Here is a 21,667-nt window from a genome sequence, read left to right as displayed (position 1 = left end):
TGGATTGAAAGAAAAGGACCTTAATTTTATAATATGAATTTATCAGCTCTAAAACTATAGTGTCCAAAGGGAGTAATTTGTTGGGAGGCAATTGTTTTGGCTCATGGCAACCCAGAGAACAGAAAAAAAAAATTAATATGGCTATATCTAGCTTTGTGCAGTGGCAGTATCATAGCCAATAAGGTTTATTGGAGACACGATTATTGCTAATTGAAGAAATAATAAAATGGCTATCTACAAGAAATGCCATGCACTAAAATCTGATGTTATTTTGTGATACACAGATTACTTGATCCACTTTTCCCCAACCTTTAGGCTCTGTAAGGCCATCATTAGTCTTTTAGTTAACTGGTGGGCAGATGAGCTGGTGAAATTTAAACCAGCTGAAAGTTATCAGCTTTTGGGGGTGGGGTGGGAGTGGGAAATCAAAATGCTTCCCTTCCTAGGAAGAAGATAATACGGTAGCCATAGGGCGTACTATACTAGTGGTGGGGTTACAAGGAACTAGGGGACTCGAGGTAAAAGGTGGACGTTGCTTTCAATTTCTTTTCCTCTCTATTTCTGAGGGCATCTAAGTGAGTCTGAATCCTTTTCAGGCTCACGTTCCAAGGCAAGATAGTTTTTCCTCAGCAAAAGTGCCAGTGTTTTCAAAGCGAGGTCCTGGCACCAGCAGCGTCAAAATCACCAGGATCCAAGGTAACAATGTTCTTTCTATCCCATCGCATCTTTAAGGTACAGTGAGTGGAACCTCGTTTCTCGAACTTAATTCGTTCCAGAAGGCTGTTGGAGAAGCGATTTGTTCGAAAACGGAATCATTTTTGTCCCCCATTAGAAATAATGTAAATGGAATTAATCCGTTACAGCCCCCAAATGATTCAGTTTCAACCTTTCTTACATACATGTTAATGCACTGTTTAATGTGTAAATAAACACTTATTTTCTTAAATTTATTGAACCACCCCCTACTAGTCTTGAAAGGAATTTTTCGTGTATCACTGCCTCCGAAATGCTATCACCAGCTGCTTTTTCTTATCCAATCAACAACAGTGTTTTGTTTTTTTAACCTATGTTCAATTGCCTGTGATTGCTGTTTTGTGTGCAATTTTCACACTTAGCCATTCTTGATGGCCTCTTTCTGTTTTAAACTTGTGCTAATCGAAAGCAACAAAAGCATTGCCTGCAAAATGCTTTTTGTCATGCTGAGGTATCGGCATGAAAGGATTGTCAGATCGAAAACTGAAGTTTTGGTCAACAACCGAGACATTTTTTCCTCCCCCCCCCCCCCCCTCTGGGAACAACTTAGAACCCTACTGTTGGAGATGGGAGACGGAGAAAGGAGGTTTGACTGGACTTGATTTGGGTTGAGACTAGTAAGCTTGCTCCTTTAAGAGACTGCAGTCCCTGGTCCGCGCCCCGCCCTGACACCAGCTGGGAGCGGAGCCCGCCGCCCGCCCGCTCCGCCCGTGGCGCCGCCGCCCCCGCCCCCGGCGCCGCCTCCCGCCCCATATTGGCGGGAAGACGCCAGCCCTTAGCGGCGGGATGATGTCCGGGTTGTGCGGGGCGGCAGAGGAGAAGGCGGGCTCCAGACCGCTACTCCAAGTGAAGGTGAGACTCGCTTCGGGGTGTGCGCCTGCCGCAGTGTTCGTGGGAGTCCGTGCTTGCGGGGGAGGAGGAGCACGGGACCCGGCGCCCCGCACCTCCACTCCTCCGAAACTTCCCCTCCACTGCGCATCTCGTAGTTTAACGGGCTTTCCCCGGTTTCCTTCCAAAGAGAAGCCCGATCCCTGCCCTGGTTTTCTTTCTTAAAAAAAAAAATATATATATATATATATATATATTTTATTTATTTATTTTTTTAACAGAGAGGAAGGGAGAGGGATAGAGAGTTAGAAACATCAATGAGAGAGAAACAGCGATCAGCTGCCTCCCGCACACCCCCCACCAGGGATGTGCCCGCAACCAAGGTACGTGCCCTTGACTGGAATCGAACCTCGGACCCCTCAGGTTGCAAGCCGGAGGCTCTATCCACTGAGCCAAACCGGCCAGGGCATCTGGTTTTCTTTTATGGAGTCTAGGCCTTCGGGGCAGAGAAAGGTTCTTTTGAACCCCAGAAATAGTGGCAGGATGGGATCAGGGACTCTACATTTGCTTTTGCAGCAGTTATTGTCAGCTTCTCACTCTTGGAACAATTCCAGTTACTCAGGAGCTGACAGTTGGGGTAGACTTCTCAGTTACAAATTATGGTCATGACGGTATTATCATTGGTCTGATAGACTCCTATGGGCAAGAAATGTGTCCAGTATAGTAAATAATTCTATTTGGGTTAATAAATTTGGTGTCTAGATTTTGGATGGAAACAGTTATAGATTTATCAATTTGGGTTTATGTTGTTATTATGAAATAGGAATTAGATTTGTTTGCACTGATCTGTAAGCAAAGGTACAGGACCTGGGTTTCTAATACTCTCTTTTTCTTTTTTGGTCTGAATAGGTGAATGAATATAAGGAAAACCAGAACATCTCTTATGTATCTCAGAGACTAGTTTTAGAAAAAACAGCTAAGGTGTGTCTTGTCCCCTTTTCACTCAGTGATTACAAGCCAGGTGAATTTAAGCTCCCCAAATCCCTATTAGATAAGAATTCTAACAATGAAGTGGCATGTAAGAAATATAAGAAGACTGAAATAAAGAAAACTTTCAGAGATATTTTAACTCCGAAGATGAAAGCCACTACATCTTCTAAGACAGAATCCACTCTGCAAAAACCATCCTTAGATGTTCACACAGAAAATCACAAACAACACGTGAGCCCTTCGGATACAGTGCTTCTCAGTGTTGATATGGAAGGCAGTTCGGATGGAGACAGCGATGAAGATACATCAGGCCTGGTAAGAGTTTAATTACTGTTTACCCAAATTTTCTTATTTTAAAAATAGAAGTTCTGATAATCACCATTAATTGGTTGCATTGATGTGCGGAATAATATTTCCTTTAAATACAAAAAGGAGACAAATGATGGAGTAGAGAAGATACCTGAGAAAATTTATTAGTTCTATTTAAAATAATCGTTTGAATCAGCTTAAGAAATTGGGCATCTAATTTTTCCGACTTACGTTGCCTACCAGGAGTGCTGTACTTCATTTAAAGTGACATTTTCTGATTGTTCATTTTTAGTGTATACAAATACAACCGATTTTTGTATATTGACCTTGTATCTTGCAGTGTTGCTGAGGCCATTTACTCTAATATTTTTTGGTGTGGATTCTTTAGGATTTTCTATATATAAGACCATGTCCTCTGCATTAAAGATAGTTTTATTTCTTCCTTTCCAATCTGGATGTCTTTTATTTCTTTTACTTATTTATTTTTTAATCTAAATGTCCAGGCTAGAAATTTTATGCAAGATAAGATAAAACTGCACCACATGACGAAAAATTGATGGAAACAGGAGAACAGAAAATGATGTTAGGGAAAGGGAGACAGGATAAGTAAGATGTTTTTATGAAATAGGAATTCAATTTATATTTTATTGTCTCAGAGGTAAGAACTAGGACCTATGGTGGGACAGCATGGGGTAAATCGTAAGTACATTGGCCTGGGGGTTGGAAGCCTCAGTTTTAGGCTTGGCCACTTCTAAGAAACCAAGTGCTTTTAAACAAATCATCTCTGTGTTGAGTGGATTATTTAAGACCCGTGGTTCTCAAAGTTTTAGCCTGTATTAAAATTACCTGGAGGGCTTGTTAAAACTCGGTTGCAGGGCTCCACCACCAGAGTTTTGTTTAGTTTTGAATTAAAAAAAATTTTTAATTGATTTTAGACATAGGAAGAGAGGGAGAGAGAAAGATAGAGAAACATCGATTGGTTGTTTCACTTATTTATGCATTAATTGGTTGATGGTTGTATGTGCCCTGACCCAGGATCCAACCCCAGACCTCGACGTGTGGGGACAGGGTTCTAACCAACAAGGTTCAACTGAGCTGTTGAATACAAATGGCCAGAGCGGACACATTTGTCTTGTTTTAGAACTGAGGGGGAAAGCTTTCAGTCTTTCACCATTAAGTGTGATGTTAGCTGCAAGAAATGTGTTTTTAAAAACCTTATTTCAGAGTGATTATAGATTCATAGCAATCTGCAGAAATGGTACAGAGAGGTCTCATGCACTCTTCACCAGTTTTTCCCCATGGGTCCATCTTATATAACTATTTTACAATACCCAAACCAGGAGATTCACATTGGTACAAGGTGTGTGTGTGTGTGTATAGTTTTCTATCATTTTATCACATGTGTAGATTCATGTGGCCACCTCCACAATCAAAGATACAGAACTATTCCATCTCACAAAGAACTCTAGGCCAGTGGTCGGCAAACTCATTAGTCAGCAGAGCCAAATATCAACAGTACAACGATTGAAATTTCTTTTGAGAGCCACATTTTTTAAACTTAAACTTCTTCTAACGCCATTTCTTCAAAATAGACTCGCCCAGGCCGTGGTATTTTGTGGAAGAGCCACACTCAAGGGGCTCTCGAGCCGCATGTGGCTCGCGAGCCGCAGTTTGCCGACCACGGCTCTAGGCTATTGCTTATAGTTATGTTCACCATCCCTAACCCCTGATCTCTGGCAACCATTAATTTGTTTTCCATCTCTACAATTTTATCATTTTGAGAATGTTATATAAATGGATTCATACAATTTGTTAATTTTTGGCATCAAGCATATTTTTAATTCAAGTTCTTTTTCTTTTTTTAATTTGTTTGCCCCCCCCCCCCCTTTATTTAATCCTCACCTGAGGATATATGCCTTCATTGTTTTTTTCTTTTTTAGAGAGAGAGAGAGAGAGAGAGAGAGAGAGAAACACATTAACATGAAAGAGAAATATCGATTGGCTACTTCACATACATGCCCCGACTAGGGATTGAACCCGCAACCTAGGCACGTGCCCTGACCAGGAATTGAACCTGCCACCTGTTTTTTGTTGTTGTTGTGTGAGACCGCTCCAACCAACTGAGCCACCTGGCCAGGGCAATTTGTTTTTTCAAAACATAGCATCCCTTTCTTGTTTTATGAGTGCAGTAACCTTTTTAAAAATATTTTTATTGATTTCAGAGAGGAAGAAACATCAATAATGAGAGAGAATCATTGATTGGCTGCCTTCTGCATGCCCCTTACTGAGGTTCAAGCCCACAATCTGGGTATGTGCTCTGACTGGATTTGAACTGTGACCTCCTGGTTCATAGGTCGATGCTCAACCACTGAGTCACACCGGCTGGGCTGGATGTCATAACTTTTCAAGTGTCTCTAAAAATAGATTTTTATTTAAAAAAAATCTTTATTGTTGCAAGTGTTACATATGTCCCTTTTTCCCCATTGACCCCTTCTAGCCTGCCCCCACCCAGGCCTTCACCACCCTATTGTCTGTCCATGGGATATATATATATGTATATATGTGTATATATATATACATATATATATATGTATATATATACACACATGTATATACACACACATACACACATGTGTGTATGTGTATATATATATGTATGTATGTATGTATACACACACACACACACACACAAGTTCTTTGGTTGATCACTTCCCAACCACACACCTGCCCGCCCTTCCCTCTGAGATTCCACAGTCTGTACCAAGCTTCTATGTCTCTGGATCTGTTTTGTTCATTAGATTCCACATATGAGTGAGATCATGTGATACTTGTTTTTCTCTGACTGGCTTATTTCGCTTAGCATAACACTCTCCAGGTCCCTCCATGCTGTCTCAAAGGGTAAGAGGTCCTTCTTTTTTACTGCTGCATAGTATTTCATGGTGTAAATGTACCACAGTTTTTTTTTATTTTTTATTTATATTTTATTGATTTTTTACAGAGAGGAAGAGAGAGGGATAGTTAGAAACATCGATGAGAGAGAAACATCGATCAGCTGCCTCCCGCACACCCCCCACTGGGGATGTGCCCGAAACCAAGGCACATGCCCTTGACCGGAATCGAACCTGGGACCCTTGAGTCCGAAGGCCGACGCTCTATCCACTGAGCCAAACCGGTTTCGGCTGATTAGTGATTTTGAGCATTTTTTTTCATATGTCTCCTGGCCATCTGTATGTCCACTTTAGAGAAGTGTCTATTTAGGCCCTTTGCCCATTTTTAAATTGGATTGTTTATCTTCCTTTTGTTAAGTTGTATGAGTTCCATATATATATATATTTAAAATATTTTTTATTGATTTCAGAGAGGACGGGAGAGGGAGAGATAGAAACATCAATGAGAAAAACATCATTGATTGACTGCCTCCTGCACACCCCCTACTGGGTATCAAGCCCACAACCCAGGCATGTGCCCTGACTGGGAATCGAACCATGACCTTCTGGTTCATAGGTTGACATTCAACCACTGAGCTACACCAGCCGGGCCCTTATATTTTTTGGTGATTAACTCTGTATCAGATGTATCATTGGCAAATATGTTCCTTCATAAACCTCATACAGTGGGCTCCCTTTTCATTTTGGTTGATGGTTTCTTTTGCTGTGCAGAAGCTTTTTATTTTGATGTAGTCCCATTTGTTTACTTTTTCTTTAGTTTCCTTTGCCCTAGGAGAAGTATTGGCAAATATATTGCTACGAGGGATGTCTGAGATTTTGCTGCCTGTGGTTTCTTCTAAGATTTTTTTATGGTTTCATGACTTACATTTAAGTGCTTTATCCATTTTTCGTTTATTCTTGTTTATGGTGTAAGTTGGTGGTCTAGTTTAATTTTTTGGGGTGTACCTGTCCAATTTTCCAAACACCATTTATTTATTTTGGATCCTTACTCGAGGATACTTTTCCATTGATTTTTAGTGAGAGTGGAAGAGAGAGCGAAAGACAGAGAAATATTGATGTGAGAGAAACACATGGATCGGTTGCCTCCTGCATGCGCCCTGACCAGAGCCAGGGCCGGGGAGGAGCCTGCAATTCCCTTGACTGGAATCCGAGGGCCGCCTCTCTCTTCACTAAACCAAACCTTCTAGGGCCCAAACACCATTTATTGAAGAGACTATCTTTGCTCCATTGTATGCTCTTGCCTCCTTTGTGATAATATGCCTAGCCTTGGGTCTTTTTTCATTCCTTGTGCCCCCCCCCCCCCCTACTCATTGGGCCCTTTTTTCTTTCTTTGTCAATCTTCACCAGAGGATATTTTTTCCATTGATTTTTAGAGGGAGTGCAAGAGAGAGGGAGAGAGAGAGAGAGAGAGAGAGAGAGAGAGGGATGTGAGAGAGACACGTAGAGCAGGGCTGGGGATCAAACCTGCAACCCAGGTACATACCCTTGACCGGGATATTTACTCGAGACCCTTTGGTGCTTGGGCCGACACTCTGTCCACTGAACCACACCAGCCAGGGCTCATTGGGCCCTTTTAATGTTATGTTTTCAGAAACTTTCTTGTATTATTTCTCTATTTTCTCTGCTTTACCTCCCCCCAACTATTGGATATTGGACTTTGACAATGGCTTCTCTAGTCATATTGCCTTTTCTGTTCATGCGTGTGTTTTTTTGTTGTTGTTCTTTCTAGATTTCCTTAACACTTTCCATGAATTTAAGTTTTTCTGTTATTGAGTTCTTTCTTCTTTTGTTTAATAAAAATATAACTTTTTGTAATAGTATAATTAATGGCCAGTAGGAAATAATTTGCTATTAGGTTATATTACTTGACTTGATATCAGATCTCTTGCTATTTAATTGGGAAGCCATACAAATTTCTTGGGATTATCACCCATTCAAACACTTTTACTCGATATCTAATAAAGCAGAGATTATGTACTCTTTGATAAGACATGAAATGAATTGAATAGGTGCAATTTAAAGGAAAGTATACATGCAGAGAATTGAGCACCTAGTTTTGTGAGATGCTTTTGCTATAGATTATGTAAACTAACAGAATCTTTTTGGTGTAATTCATAGGATGATTTTTCAGGATTGTCACCATATGAAAGGAAGAGACTGAAGAACATATCAGAAAATGCAAACTTTTTTGCTTCACTTCAGTTGTCTGAGGTTTGTGTGGAGTTTCTAATTAAAACCAAGATACCTTTCCTGTTGCCAGTAAGTCAGTAAAGTATTCACATATCAGGTTTCATAGTGTCAGGTGAGGTTCAGTAAATTAGGAGCAAGTTTTGCACTTAATAGAAAGAGGTTACCATACTTTATTAATTCCAAGACTTTTCTTTCATTTTAATACTTTTGAAATAAGCATCTTAAAACTATAACTGGCACCTCCTCCCCTCCTCTGGTGGTACATAAAGTAATGATGGCTTATGAAAAGTTGTCTTGGATTCAAAGAAACAGGGTATGTTTTAGTGGTTTCTTTAATGGATAAAGGAGAAGGAGGGATGGGTTGAAGGATGTGTGGTAGACGAAGGAGAAGACAAGCTTTTTAAAAAAATAAATCTTAGACTGTAATGATAGATGGGAATAAGATTTGTATAGGGAGTGTTAAGGATAAGTGGCTAGATCTATACTAATATTTTATAATCATTATAATTAAATGTATAATTTACATGGTGTCTTTACACTGGGCGGTAAACTTCTATGTGTGAGAGAATAACTGTTTAGGAGGATGTGTGATGTTCCCTCCAAAATAATAAATTGAATTCTCCAAATACCAGATTCCCAAATATTCAGTATATGTTTGCATCTTGAAGGGAGGGTGAGTTAATATAATTTTATATAACTAAATTATATACGTGTGTCATTAATGACAGTTCATGAGAAATTTAGACAGACTATCTCTAATTTTGATTTTAGTTAACAGAACTTCTGATTTGATTTATTATATAAGTATAAAACTATAACTTTTCTAGAAAATATCAAAGTATGATTGCCTTAGTGGAAGTTAAATCTTTTGATTTATAATAGTATATTTGATTAAATGTTTAATCATGTAAACTCATTAGCAACCTGGTTTAAGGCATCAGAATGTCAGTACTTTAGACAGTATTAGATACTTGCTCTTATTATTAATAGTATATTTGTCTCAGGTCTACCACCAAGAGCAGGTATCATAGGATCTTTATTTCCTATATAGATCTTAGTTTATGTGGATATAGTGGCAGATACTTAATATTTTAAAAGGTAAACTGTGTAGTTATAAGCTATTATACTTTGTGTATTTTGCAGTCAGCTGCAAGGTTCCGTGAAATGATAAAGAAGAGACAGCCTTCTGAATCCAGAAGGTAAAATATATGATTTACAGTGTCTGCTCCATGATACATTGCTGAGTTGTTTTATAATTTGAAAAAATGATTCAGCAGAATAAAATAAGTAAAATCAGAAACTCTGTAATTTAATCTTAATCCTTATATGATTTCTGAGAGAATGCTACCTTTTAATAACTAAAGTTCTCATCCTCATCAAAGGAATATAGAGGAAATAGAATCTTGAAAGCTGAATTTTATTTCTATTTAATACTGTTGCTGTTAATGGAGGGAAATCTTTACTTTCACTAAGTTTTCTTATTTTTGCCTAGAAAACTATTATTCTTTTTCCCATTTTAAACATAATTTATATTGGGGTAACATTGGTTAATAAAATTATATAATTTCAGGTATACAATTCTATACATCATCAGTATATTGTATTTTGTGTTTACCACCCCATGTCAAGTCACCTTCCATTACCATTTATTCCCTTTGTACCCTCTTCTACTTCCCCTCACTGAAAACTGTTTTTCTTAAAGATTCTTCTACTTTTCTTTTAACTTTTTTGGCTGTCTTTTTGCTTCTCAATTTGTGTTTTCTTTTACATTATTAGAATTGATTTCAGAGATGAAGGGAGAGGGAAGAGAGAGATAGAAACATCAATGGTGAGAATCATTGATCAGCTGCCTCCTGCACGTCCCCTACTGGGGATGGAACCCGCAACCTGGGCATGTGCCCTTGATGAATTGAACCAGGGACCTTTCAGTCCACAGGCTAACGCTCTATCCAATGAGCCAAACCAGCTAGGGCTTTATCTCATTTAATTCTGATAACAACCAAATGTTAGAGGTAATATATCTATTTTGTTAGATAGAGAACAGGCTCAAAGAGGTAAAGTAATTTGCTTAAGGTCAAAATAGCTCAGAAGTGGAAGTTTCAGGATCTGAGCTCCAGGATACCTTAGCTTAAGTTCTATCTACTGCATTTTAGCAGTGCTTATGTATAAGTGAAGAAGCTAAAAATCTTGGTATCATTAGATAATTTGTTTAGTGCTAATGGTAATGAAATATAGCCTCACTTTAATTGGTTTAATATTTTTTAAATTTATTGATTTTAGAGAGAGGAGAGGGGTAGAGAGAGAGAGAGAGAGATCGATTTGTTGTTCCAGTTACTGGTTGCTTCTTGTATATGCCCTGACCGAGGATCCAACCCATAACCTTGGCATATCAGAATGATGCTCTAACCATCTAAGCTGCCGGGCCAGGGCCTTGGTTTGATTTTAATAAGGTCAGTTAACTTCAGAAAAGCTAAACTTAATTATGGCCATATATTTTCGAGTGTGTAATGTTAGAAGAGGAACATTATTAACCCTACAAAGCAGTAGCACTGGTTATGTTGCCAGCTGATTAATAGCTTTATGTTTGCATATTTTTTATTAGTAAAGATTGGTGATTTGTTCCCAAATTCATTCTTAGGCGACTTTATTGTTATTTTCAATGTGCACGAATCTGTGCACCGGGCCTCTAGAATTTATATATTTTAAAATTCATTCATGTTGATATATACAGCTTTATTTCATTAATTTTTGTTGCTGTATGAATGTACTATACACACCCATGTGCAGGTTTTGTGTAGCTTCTCATGGAGTTTTTAACTCCCAGACTTGTCCACACTGAGCCTCCAGCAGTTGGTCAATTACAGTTTAGGTTTTTCTGGTGGTTCAGGCACTTCATTCCTGAGTCTCTGCTCCAATAAGCCATGAGTCCTGTGTTTTCCTGTGTGTCTCTCTCCAATATTGGGGTCAGCGGTTTTCACTGTGTCCTTGCCACTCTTAAGGATCCTAGAAAAGTTGTTGATTTTTCTGTCCACCTTTTAAAAAAAATTTAAATTCTTTATTGTTGAACGTATTAAACATATGTCTCCTCCCTCCTCCCCACCCCCCATTGACCTCTCCCTGGCTGCTCCCACCCCTCAGCATGAGACAGAGTGGTGACTTTCAAGCTCTCTACATGTGGAATCAGAAACTGGAAGTTCTGAACTACTATTTTAAAATGAAAAATAGGCCCTAGCTGGTTTGGCTCAGTGGATAGAGTGTTGGCCTGTGGACTGAAGGGTCCCAGGTTCAATTCCAGTCAAGGGCACATGCCCGGATTGCAGGCTCGATTCCCAGTGTGGGGCATTCAGAAGGCAGCCTATTAATGATTCTCTTTCATCATTGATGTTTCTATCTCTTCCCTCTCTCTCCATTCTCTGAAATCAATAAAAATATATTAAAAAATAATAATAAAAATTAAAAAAGAAAAACAGTGCATTAAAACGTAGGGTATATATAGAGTGGGGCAAAAATAGGTCAACAGTTGTTTGTATGGAAAATAATACAGTAATACATAAGTAATAAGAATAAACTTTCACGTACTCACAACTATAAACCTACTTTGCCCCACCCTGTATATGATTTTTAAAAAGTAAACTATATGGAAGGGAATATGATGAAATGTTTAAGTCTCTTTCCCATCCTAGACCTTAGTTCTCCAGGCCTTCTCCCTAGAGGAAACCACTCTTAAAAGGTTCATGTATATTCTTCAATAGGTGATCTCAGCATGCACAAATGTATGTGTATATGTAACCTTTTTGTAAAAAAAAAAAAATAACATTTAATATGCACTGGACCATGTTTTTGCTTCCTTCTTATGAGTTCATTTCATATTAACATAATATTTCATTCTTTATTATGGCTACAAATTATTCTATTTGATCTGTATATCATAATCTATTTAACACCCTTCATTTCCCCATGATGAACATTTATGATGCTTTCAGAGTGTTAATTAAAATCAGTATAGCCATGTACATATTGCAGTGTGTAACTAGATCTATGAGATACGTTCTTAGAAGTTATCCCCTTAATATTAGTAAATTCATATAACTTTTATGAGTATAACATGGGTTTTTTCCACTTCTTTAGAAAGAAGCCTAAGAAGAGAGAAAATGGGATTGGATGTAGAAGATCAATGCGATTACTAAATGTAGATCCTTTAGGAGTTTCATTACCGGAAACCCCAACCCAGCCAACAGTAGTAGAAGATGAAAATGTAAGAAAGAATGCAAATACAATATATTAACTCAACAAAATACTGAAAATTTTGAAGTGTTTGAAATTAGACTTAAAGGTCACTAAATTATGTTTAATTTGTATTTATTAATTTGGTACTTGACTGTTGAATGGTTTAATGCAGCAATTTTCAACCAGTGTGCCCCAAGAATTTTTAAAACATGCAATCCCTGACTATTTAGTTAGGGGCACTGATCTCTTTTGCCTTACATTGTCAGATAAAATGGTAACAGTTGTCCGTTTGAATGAATCAGAATTATACCTATTTTTTTTGGTCAGTTCGTCCAAAAATATGTTTTTTGGTGTGCCACAGAATTTTAGTAATTAGTTTATGTGTGCCATGAGATGAAAAAGATTGAAAATTGCTGGTTTAATGACTAAGATTTCTTTTAAAAAAAAAATAAATATTTTATTGATTTTTTATAGAGAGGAAGGGAGAGGGATAGAGAGCTAGAAACATCGATGAGAGAGAAACATGGATCAGCTGCTTTCTGCACAACCCCTACTGGGGATGTGCCTGCAACCAAGGTACATGCCCTTGACTGGAATCAAACCCTGGACCCTTCAGTCCACAGGCCGACGCTCTATCCACTGAGCCAAACCGGTCAGGGCTGACTAAGATTTCTAAGTCATTCCTCGGTTGGATTCTGTATCTCTGCTGGTTTACCTGCTATGGGATTGTGGGTAAATTAGTTAACCTTTTTGAGTCCTGGTTTTTCCGTTTTTTAAATGGCAACAATAATAGAAACCTCAATAGAGTGTTGTGAGGGTTAAATGAAATAGTTTCTATAAAGATCTTTACATTTTATTAGGGCTTAGTAATCAATAAATGGTAGTTATTAATATTAATAAATAATATGTGTTAATAGTGATGGAGTTTTTAGCTATAGTTTAATTTTATGCTATAAATAATATGTGTTAATAGTAATGGAGTTTTTAGTTATAGTTTAATTTTATGCTATCTGGGTGGAAAGAGTCTTATTTACTAAACTAGTGACCAGGTGCACGAAATTTGTGCGGGGGGGGGGGGTGCGGCTGTCCCTCAGCTGCCTGCACCCACTCCAATCTGGGACCCCTAGGGGGATGTCCGACTGCCACTTCCTGTGGGATTAGGCCTAAACCAGCAGTCAAACATACCTCTCACAATCCGGGACTGGCTCCTAACCGTTCACATGCCTGCCTGCCTGATCGACCCTAACCACTCTGCCTGCTGGCCTGATCGACCCTAACCACTCTGCCTGCTGGCCTGATCGCCCCAAACTGCCTACCCTTTCCGGCCTGATCACACCCAGTTGCCCCCTCCTGCTGGCCTGATCACCCCCAACTACCCCCCCTTGCCAGCCTAATTGCCCCCAATTGCCCTCCTGCCAGCCAGCTCGCTCCCAACTGCCCCTCCTGCTGACCTGCTCGCCCCCGACTACCACCACCTGCTGGCCTGCTCATCCCCAACTGCCCCCCCTGCCAGCCTGCTTGTTCCCAACAGCCCCCCTACTGGTCTGCTCCCCACTGACTGCCCCCCCCTCCCCCGCTGGCCTGGTCGCCCCCAACTGCCCTCCCCTGCAGGCCTGGTGGCCCCCAACTGCCCTTCCCTGCAGGCCTGGTCACCCCCAACTGCCCTCCCCTGCAGGCCTGGTGGCCCCTAACTGCCCTTCCCTGCAGGCCTGGTTGCCCCTAATGCCCTCCCCTGCAGGCCTGGACGCTCACTACTGCCCTCCCCTGCTGGCCTGGTCACCCCCAACTGCCCTCCCCCGCCGACCTGGTTGCCCCTAAATGCCCTCCCCTGCAGGCCTGATCCCCCCCAACTTCCTTCCCCTGCTGGCCTGTTCGCCCCCCAGCTGCTCTCCCCTGCAGGCCTGGTCTCCCCCAGCTGCTCTCCCCTGGTGGCCTGGTCTCCCCCAGCTGCTCTCCCCTGGTGGCCTGGTCGCCCCCAGCTACCCTCCCCTGCAGGCCTGGATGCCCCCAACTGCCCTCCCCTGGTGCCTGGTCACCCCCAACTGCCCTCCCCTGCAGGCCTGGATGCCCCCAACTGCCCTCCTCTGCCGGCACGGTCACCCCTAACTGCCCTCTTCTGCTGGCCTGGTCGTCCCTAACTGCTCTCCCCTGCTAGCCATCTTGTGGCAGCCATCTTTGACTACATGGGGGTGGCCATCTTGTGCAAGGGCGTAAGGGTCAATTTGCATATCACCTCTTTAGTATATAGGATTATTGTCTAAATAAGATTTTAATCTTAAATAATTTTAGTCTAAATAATTATATTTTTTATTCAAGAGCACCTAATGTTTTTAACAATCTATATATCTAAGTGTTTAATTATAATTTGGAAGATAACACTAATTAGGCTCATGCTTTGGAAGAGAATTGCAAATTAAGCTACTATGGGAAGAGTAGCTTTCAAAATTTGTTGAAGCCTCCACTCAAAATAAGAAACATATTTACATTGAACTCATTACACACACACACACACACACACACACACACACACACACACACGCACGCACACACCCCTAAAACAAAATTGTGAAATGATACTTACCCTTACTACATGTGATGCCCTTTTGTATTTTCTATTCTATTCTTTCCCCCCCCCCCCCCCATATTCTATTCTTACTCACTAAAACACATTGCTGGTTGTGACATTAAAGTGATTTCATGATCCATAGGTTACCATCTCTTTTAAAGACACTGGCATAGAATAATAACTTTGATTAATGAAATTGAACTTTCTGAATCAGCTCTCATAACCAGTTATTGGCAGTGGAACTTTGGGTAAGTTAACTCCTGTAAGTTTCATTCCAGTGTTTTTAAAATGTGATATCTCCTTTACTGGATTGAGATGATTAAAAGATAATGCATTTTATTACTTACAGGATACATGACATTCTTTCATTGAGCAACTATTTTTGAATGCTAATGATGTGTCATCCCTATTTTTGGTATTGAAAGTAAAGTAGTGAAAAATCTCAAGCCTCCATTCTAGGGTAGGGTGACAATCAACTCTTACATGTTTTCATTTTTTTATAACAGCCTTTGTTACCTCCTGGGCCTTTAGAAATGACTCCTGAAAATCGAGATGATAACAGTGAACTATTTAAAGGATTTCTACGGACTTGGGCAGAAGTGAACAAGGTATCAGATGGGAAGGCTTACATAAGCTTTTAGAATCATTTGTTAATGAAAATTCAGTACATATATTAATACTTTGGTCTCTCCCATTGTTTCAGACAAGTAGTAAGAATACTGAGAAGGGGTTATCGAGCATTAAAAGGTCAGTTAAAATTCCTGGTCTTTATTTACATTTTCTGAGAGCTTTAAATTATAAAGACTATAAAACTGGAAATTTTGAAAATGAGGTGAAAATTTTACCCATAATATTTCCTAACAACTCTTGATTTTTAAAAAAATGTATTTTATTGCTTTTTTACAGAGAGGAAGGGAGAGGGATAAAGAGTTAGAAACATCGATGAGAGAGAAACATCGATCAGCTGCCTCCTGCACACCCTCTACTGGGGATGTGACAGCAACCAAGGTACATGCCCTTGACGGGGATCAAACCTGGGACCCTTCAGTCCTCAGGCCAATGCTCTGTCTACTGAGCCAAACCGGTTAGAGCTGATTTTGTATATTTCCTTTAAAGTATTGCCATATGCAATACCTCTAGGATATAAGCTTCATGAATGTAGGGGTTTTGTCTCAATTCCCAGAATAGTGCCTGGCACCTAGTATATATCATTTGAATGACTGAATCCACAACATTTTTACTCTGTGTTCTTTTATTTTTATTTTTAATTTATTGGGGTGATATTGGTTTGTCATGTTCTAATGTTGATACAATTTTGCATTATGCTTTCTCATTAACATTGTGGTTGAACGTTACTAGAGTCTTTAAATTTTTTAATAATCGCAGAATATTTTATTGAGTAGGTGGAATTTACTTAATCTTCTCTTACCCTCTTGGTATTTGGAGTTGCTTTCTATTTAGTTTTGTGTGCTTGTATGTGTGCATGTGTTTGTTGAAGTATACTGTATGTGTATGATAGTAGGTTATTTCCTTAGGATAGATTCCAGAAGTGATATTAATGCGTCAGATATTATGGACATATTTATGGCTTTTAGTACACATTGCTGAATTGTTTTTCAAAATCTTTTTTCTTTTGAAAATCTTACATGAATTTACTCTGCCACTAGCAATATATATGAATGTATATGTTTAACTGTAGCCTACTAGCTTTTTATAAGTAAAGAATAGTACCTCATTATTTACTTTGATTTCTTTGGTTGAATATTGTCAGGAGGTTGAATATTTCCCCACATTTGTTTACTAATGTTTTTTTCTTTTGTGTCATCTTTTTACTTATTTTGTTAATTAAGAATGGTTTTATGTCTAAAATATAACTTTAATTTTCTCAGCTACAAAGCCAATTTAAGTGGCATGGTCATTAGTGAAGATACTGTTTGTAAAGTTACCCAAGGTTCAATATTCTCTATGGCTGTTCATCCATCAGAAATTAGAACTTTGGTGGCAGCTGGGGCCAGATCTGGGCAAGTTGGACTTTGGGATTTGGTAAGTTATTAATATTTTGAAGATATAAAGTTTGACTAAAGTAAATAGTCTGCAAGACAATAGCCTAGAACTGTATGTTTATAGGTGTCACTTATGTATAGTTTTGTGCTTTGTGATTCCAAATTTTAGAAATCTGAGAAATTTAAATTTGCTTTATAGAACTTCAACATTTTTAGTTTGAATATCGTTAGTCATCTGGGCATAAATTGACTGCCAAGAAATTTTATTATAACTTTAAATGTATAAATGAAAAGATCACACAAAGTTCTTATTTTTCTAATTATGTTTAAAATACAGTTTCTCAGACTTATAGATACAGAGAACATTTTGACTGTTGCCAGATGGAAGGGGACTTGAGAGGATGGGTGACAAAGGTGAAGGGATTAAGAAGTAAAATTGGTTGTTACAGAATAGTCACGGGAATGTAAAGTACAGCATAGGGAATAGAGTCAGTAATATTCTAATAACAATGTATGGTGTTGATGGCTGTGAGATTTATCAGGATAATCAGTACGTTATGTAATATCTAATCACTGGGGTGTACACGTGAAACTAATATAACAATATATGTCAACTGTAATTGAAAAATAAGAATGATTTTGGTGTTGTGTCTAAGAAATCTTGGTCTAGGTCAAAATCTTGAAGATTTTCTCCTGTTCTCCTCCCCACTCCCCCAAACTTCTATAGTTTTAGCTTTCACGTTTAGTTTGCTGATCTATCTTGAGTTATTTTTTTGTTGGTGTGAGGTAAAGGCCCAAGTTTATCTTTTTTCTTTTTTTTTTTCTTTATTGATTAAGGTATTACATATGTGTCCTTATCCAAGTTTATCTTTCTGTATGTGAATATCCAGTTGTCCCAGTACTATTTGTTGAAAAGACAATACTTTCCCCATTGAATTGCCTTGACACTCCCTTGTTTTTTATTTTGTTTTATTGATTTGAGAGAGAGAGAAACATTGATTTATTGTTCCACTTATTTATGCATTCATTGGTTGATCCTTCACTTGATCTTAGCCAAAAGGCTGAGAAGTGATCATTGGTTGATTCTCAGATATTTCCTGACCAGGGATTGAACCCTCAATCTTGGTGTATCAGGATGACACTCTAACCAACTGAGCTACACAGCCAGGGCTCTTAATTTTTCCTCCTAATTTTCTGTCAGTTTTGTGGTCTCACCTAGGATCAAAAGTTCAGTTAGCCTTTATTCAGTCATCCATCCACCCACACCTCGAGTATTTTGTGTGAGGTGTTACTCTAATACTCCCCCACCAGTAGACATTTGTGAGCAAAGACTGTCTCTGTCCACATAGAGTTTAGAATTTAGTAGCAAGAGCAGGATTAATGAGATAATTATCAACTGTGTAATTTCATCTTTGGTAAGTGGATTATACACTGATTCATGTCATGAAGGAAAAGTAGTGTTTTCAAAACACGTAACGGGGGACTGGCCTAATTTGCACGATGAGGGAAGGCATCCCTGAGGAAGTGAGGACTGAGTTGAGATTTGAAAGCTAAGTAGTAGGAGTAAGCCACGTAAAGAAAAGGGAGAGAGTGTTTCGGACCAGGGGAACAGCATGTCAAGGACCTTAAGCAGGAGGTGCTTACTTGATGCATTCCAGGGCCTGCGAGAATGCCTGTATGGCTGGAGCATAGACAGTAAAGAATGAACAAAGGCGATGAATGGACTAGGAGGAAGCTGTAGAGGTGGGCAGAAGGCTGATGTATAGCTTTATAATTTTTGTTAAGAATTTTGTTTTTATCCTAAAAGCAACTGGAAACCATTGAAGAGTTTTAGGCTGGGTGTTCCCTTTATTCCTTATGTAAAGTCCTTTAATGTTTTTGCCCCTCTATTTCCATTCTTTCTGCCACCGTGTTGGGCCAGGGCCCCATCTCCTTTTTTGGGATTACCACAATCGTCTTCACTGGTGCTTGTACTTCCAGCTTTCCTATACCAACCCAGTGTGCACAGGTAGTCACAGGCTCAAGACAAACTGGTTCTACACTCATTTAGGTTTAAAGTAGGCTCATTCTTAACCTGGGGTATTTAGTTTAAAATGGGGGATTGGAATTTTCTCATAAAATGAACAAAAGATAGTCAAATCAGAAAAAAAAATTACTTAAAACAATAAGGAAGAAATATAACTTAAAAGCCACTTACCAGGACAGAAACAAATTCTGTAGCCGAGATGATAGGGAGCACAGTTTGGTTTAGCTTCTACCCTGAAAATCCGTCCTGGTGAATTGACCACACCCTGAGATTTTCACCTATAGTCTCAGAACTAGAGAGAAGCACATTGAGGGGATATTTAGATTTTTTCCTCTTTTGAGTGAGGAATAAGGAAAGGCTGCTGGGGGAAAATGGGGAAAAAAGAGGGAGTGAGAAAAGTGACTAGCAGAAGAGGTGTGTGTGTTTGTAATTTTTCCTTTTTAAAAATTCTGTTTATTTTAAATTTTTAAATAAAAAAGAAAACAAAAATGGAGGACTATTTTAGAGCAGACTCAACCAGATTTGGAGATGATAGTTGCTTTGGTTCATAACATGATGCATGGCATAGAATATAACTTGTCAAATCAGAAAGTAATGTTTTACTAGTAGGAGTTGGTAATCTAATTGTGGAAAAGATAATCCCCCCTTTTATTGAATTTATTGGAGTGAAATTGGTTAATAAAATTTTATAGGTTTTATGTGTACAGTTCTATAATACATCATCTGTATATTATATTGTATGTTCACCACACCAAGTCAGGTCTCCTTCCTTCACCATTTATACCCCCCCCAGTACCTTCTTCTGCCTCCCCCACCCCCTTTTATCTCTGATAATCATTATACTGTTGTCTGTGTCTATGATTTGTTTTTTCTTCTTAATCCCTTCACCTATTTTACCAATCCCCACATCCCCATCCCCTCTAACAGCTGTCAGTCTGTTCTCTATCTATGAGTTTGTTTCTATTTTGTTCGTTTATATTTTTTAAATACATATTTTATTAATTTTTTACAGAGAGGAAAGGAGAGGGAGAGAGAGTTGGAAACATCGATGAGAGAGAAACATCGATCAGCTGCCTCCTGTACGCTCCCTACTGCGGGTATGTGCCCTCAACCAAGGTACATGCCCTTGACCGGAATCGAACCTGGGTCCCTTGAGTCCGCAGGCCGATGCTCTATCCACTGAGCCAAACCAGTCAGGGCAGTTAGTTTATTTTTTTTCATTAGATTCCACATATAACTGAAATCATATGGAACTTACCTTTCTCTGACTGGCTCATTTCACTTAGCATAATGCTCTCCAGGTCCATCCATACTGTTGCAAAGGGTAAGATTTTCTTCTGGTTCCCCCACCTCTTTTTATGGCTGAGTAGTATTCCATTGTGTAAATTACCACAGCTTTTTAAAAAATATATATCTTTATTGATTTTAGAGAGAAAGAGAGAGGGAGATAGAAACATCAATGATGAGAGAAAATCATTGATTGGCTGCCTCCTGCACTCCCCCTCCTGGGGATCAAGCTCGAAACCCAGGCATGTTCCCTGACGGGGAATAGAACTGTGACCTCCTGGTTTATAGGTTGACATTCAACCACTGAGCCACACTGGCCAGGCTGTACCACAGCTTTTTTATTCATTCATCTACTGATGGACACTTGGGCTGCTTCCAGTTCTTGGCTATTTTTGTACATAATAATATTAATGTGGAAATTAAAAATAATGCATTTTCATTGTCTACTTAGGGAGTAAAATGTTTCTAAAACTCTTATTTTGTCCTAGGACTAAATACCTTGCAAAAATTATTCTGAGAATGCTATATGTGCTTATATTATATAGCAGTATACTTAACGAAGCAAAGTGGTAACGGTATTGATACTGTTTTTGGTAGTAAGGAATAATACTGAGTAGATTTCTCTTTTCTGAGGATTTTATGAACTGAAGTCAGAATGAGCAGTCATTTTTTCTTTCTGTATAATAAGAAAACTACCTAGTTGCAAAAAGCTAGAAACGTAAAATAAATGTGACTTGTTGAATTGAAAATTAGAGAAAAAAGTAGCTTAGTGACAGATAAAGTTTCTAGTTCTGACTTTCTGAATGGGATGTGGTGAGTATAATGATAGACTAAGAAAAGACTGAATATAATACAGATGCAAATAGTATAATGACATAATGACAGAAAATACTACTACTTTTCATTAGTTTTTGTTCTTCTTCCTTTCCCCAACTTTCTTCCAGACTCACCAACCCAAAGAAGATGGAGTTTATGTTTTTCAACCCCATAGTCAGCCAGTTAGCTGTCTTTACTTCTCACCTGCCAATCCGGCTCACATATTGTCCCTGAGCTATGATGGCACATTACGCTGTGGGGATTTCTCCAAGGCTGTTTTTGAGGAGGTAAATGTTAATGTGTTTACATATTGTCTCAGGTGATATTCTGGATTCTTTATGAAATGACACATGAATCATTATTACATCAGTTAGATTAGGTAAGGTAGTAGCGATTTTAGAACTATACTGCCTAAGTCCCAAACCATGTATTACTACTTGTGTGACCTTGGCAAGTTACTTAACCTGTGCCTCAGTTTCCTTAGTTGTAAAATAGGATAGTACCTTGTAGAGTTGTTATGAGGATTAAGTGCAGATGAGTTAATGCAGATAGAGTTCTTAGAAGAGAGTTGTGAAATCAAACCACAATCTAATTTTACAATATTTTCATCACCCTTAAAATAAACCCCTTGATCATTAGTAGGTACTCCCAATTTCCCCCTCCCTCAGCCCTAGACAGCCACTAATCTACTTTATGTCTTCATAGATTTACCTGTTCTGGACAT

General features: G+C 38.9%; 1 protein-coding gene, 1 long non-coding RNA gene and 1 pseudogene across 2 annotated transcripts in view; 2 read left to right on the top strand and 1 right to left on the bottom strand.

Moving 5' to 3' along the window:
• The first annotated feature begins 149 nt into the window (after window positions 1-149).
• On the top strand, window positions 150-279 carry LOC114232042 (U4 spliceosomal RNA; annotated as a pseudogene).
• A 1,237-nt stretch (window positions 280-1,516) lies between these two features.
• WDR76 (WD repeat domain 76) overlaps window positions 1,517-21,667 on the top strand; it is a 36,311-nt gene continuing 16,160 nt past the window's right edge. Inside the window, exons 1-9 of the mRNA XM_054715556.1 lie at window positions 1,517-1,605; window positions 2,491-2,886; window positions 7,947-8,039; window positions 9,162-9,217; window positions 12,147-12,273; window positions 15,318-15,419; window positions 15,515-15,558; window positions 16,701-16,854; window positions 21,072-21,230. Of these exons, the coding sequence (XP_054571531.1) occupies window positions 1,540-1,605; window positions 2,491-2,886; window positions 7,947-8,039; window positions 9,162-9,217; window positions 12,147-12,273; window positions 15,318-15,419; window positions 15,515-15,558; window positions 16,701-16,854; window positions 21,072-21,230 (1,197 nt within the window). The 5' untranslated portion in view covers window positions 1,517-1,539. The remainder of the gene's footprint in view (window positions 1,606-2,490; window positions 2,887-7,946; window positions 8,040-9,161; window positions 9,218-12,146; window positions 12,274-15,317; window positions 15,420-15,514; window positions 15,559-16,700; window positions 16,855-21,071; window positions 21,231-21,667) is intronic.
• On the bottom strand, window positions 10,781-21,210 carry LOC129148999 (uncharacterized). The gene is made up of 3 exons (XR_008555994.1): window positions 21,148-21,210; window positions 19,012-19,132; window positions 10,781-11,050 (listed from the first exon to the last, which is right to left on the bottom strand). It is a non-coding gene; the product is annotated as an uncharacterized LOC129148999 (long non-coding RNA).

This window comes from Eptesicus fuscus, chromosome 5 (assembly GCF_027574615.1).
Source record: "Eptesicus fuscus isolate TK198812 chromosome 5, DD_ASM_mEF_20220401, whole genome shotgun sequence".
Classification (NCBI taxonomy): domain Eukaryota; kingdom Metazoa; phylum Chordata; class Mammalia; order Chiroptera; family Vespertilionidae; genus Eptesicus; species Eptesicus fuscus.
This window is presented reverse-complemented; position numbering and strand designations above follow the sequence as displayed.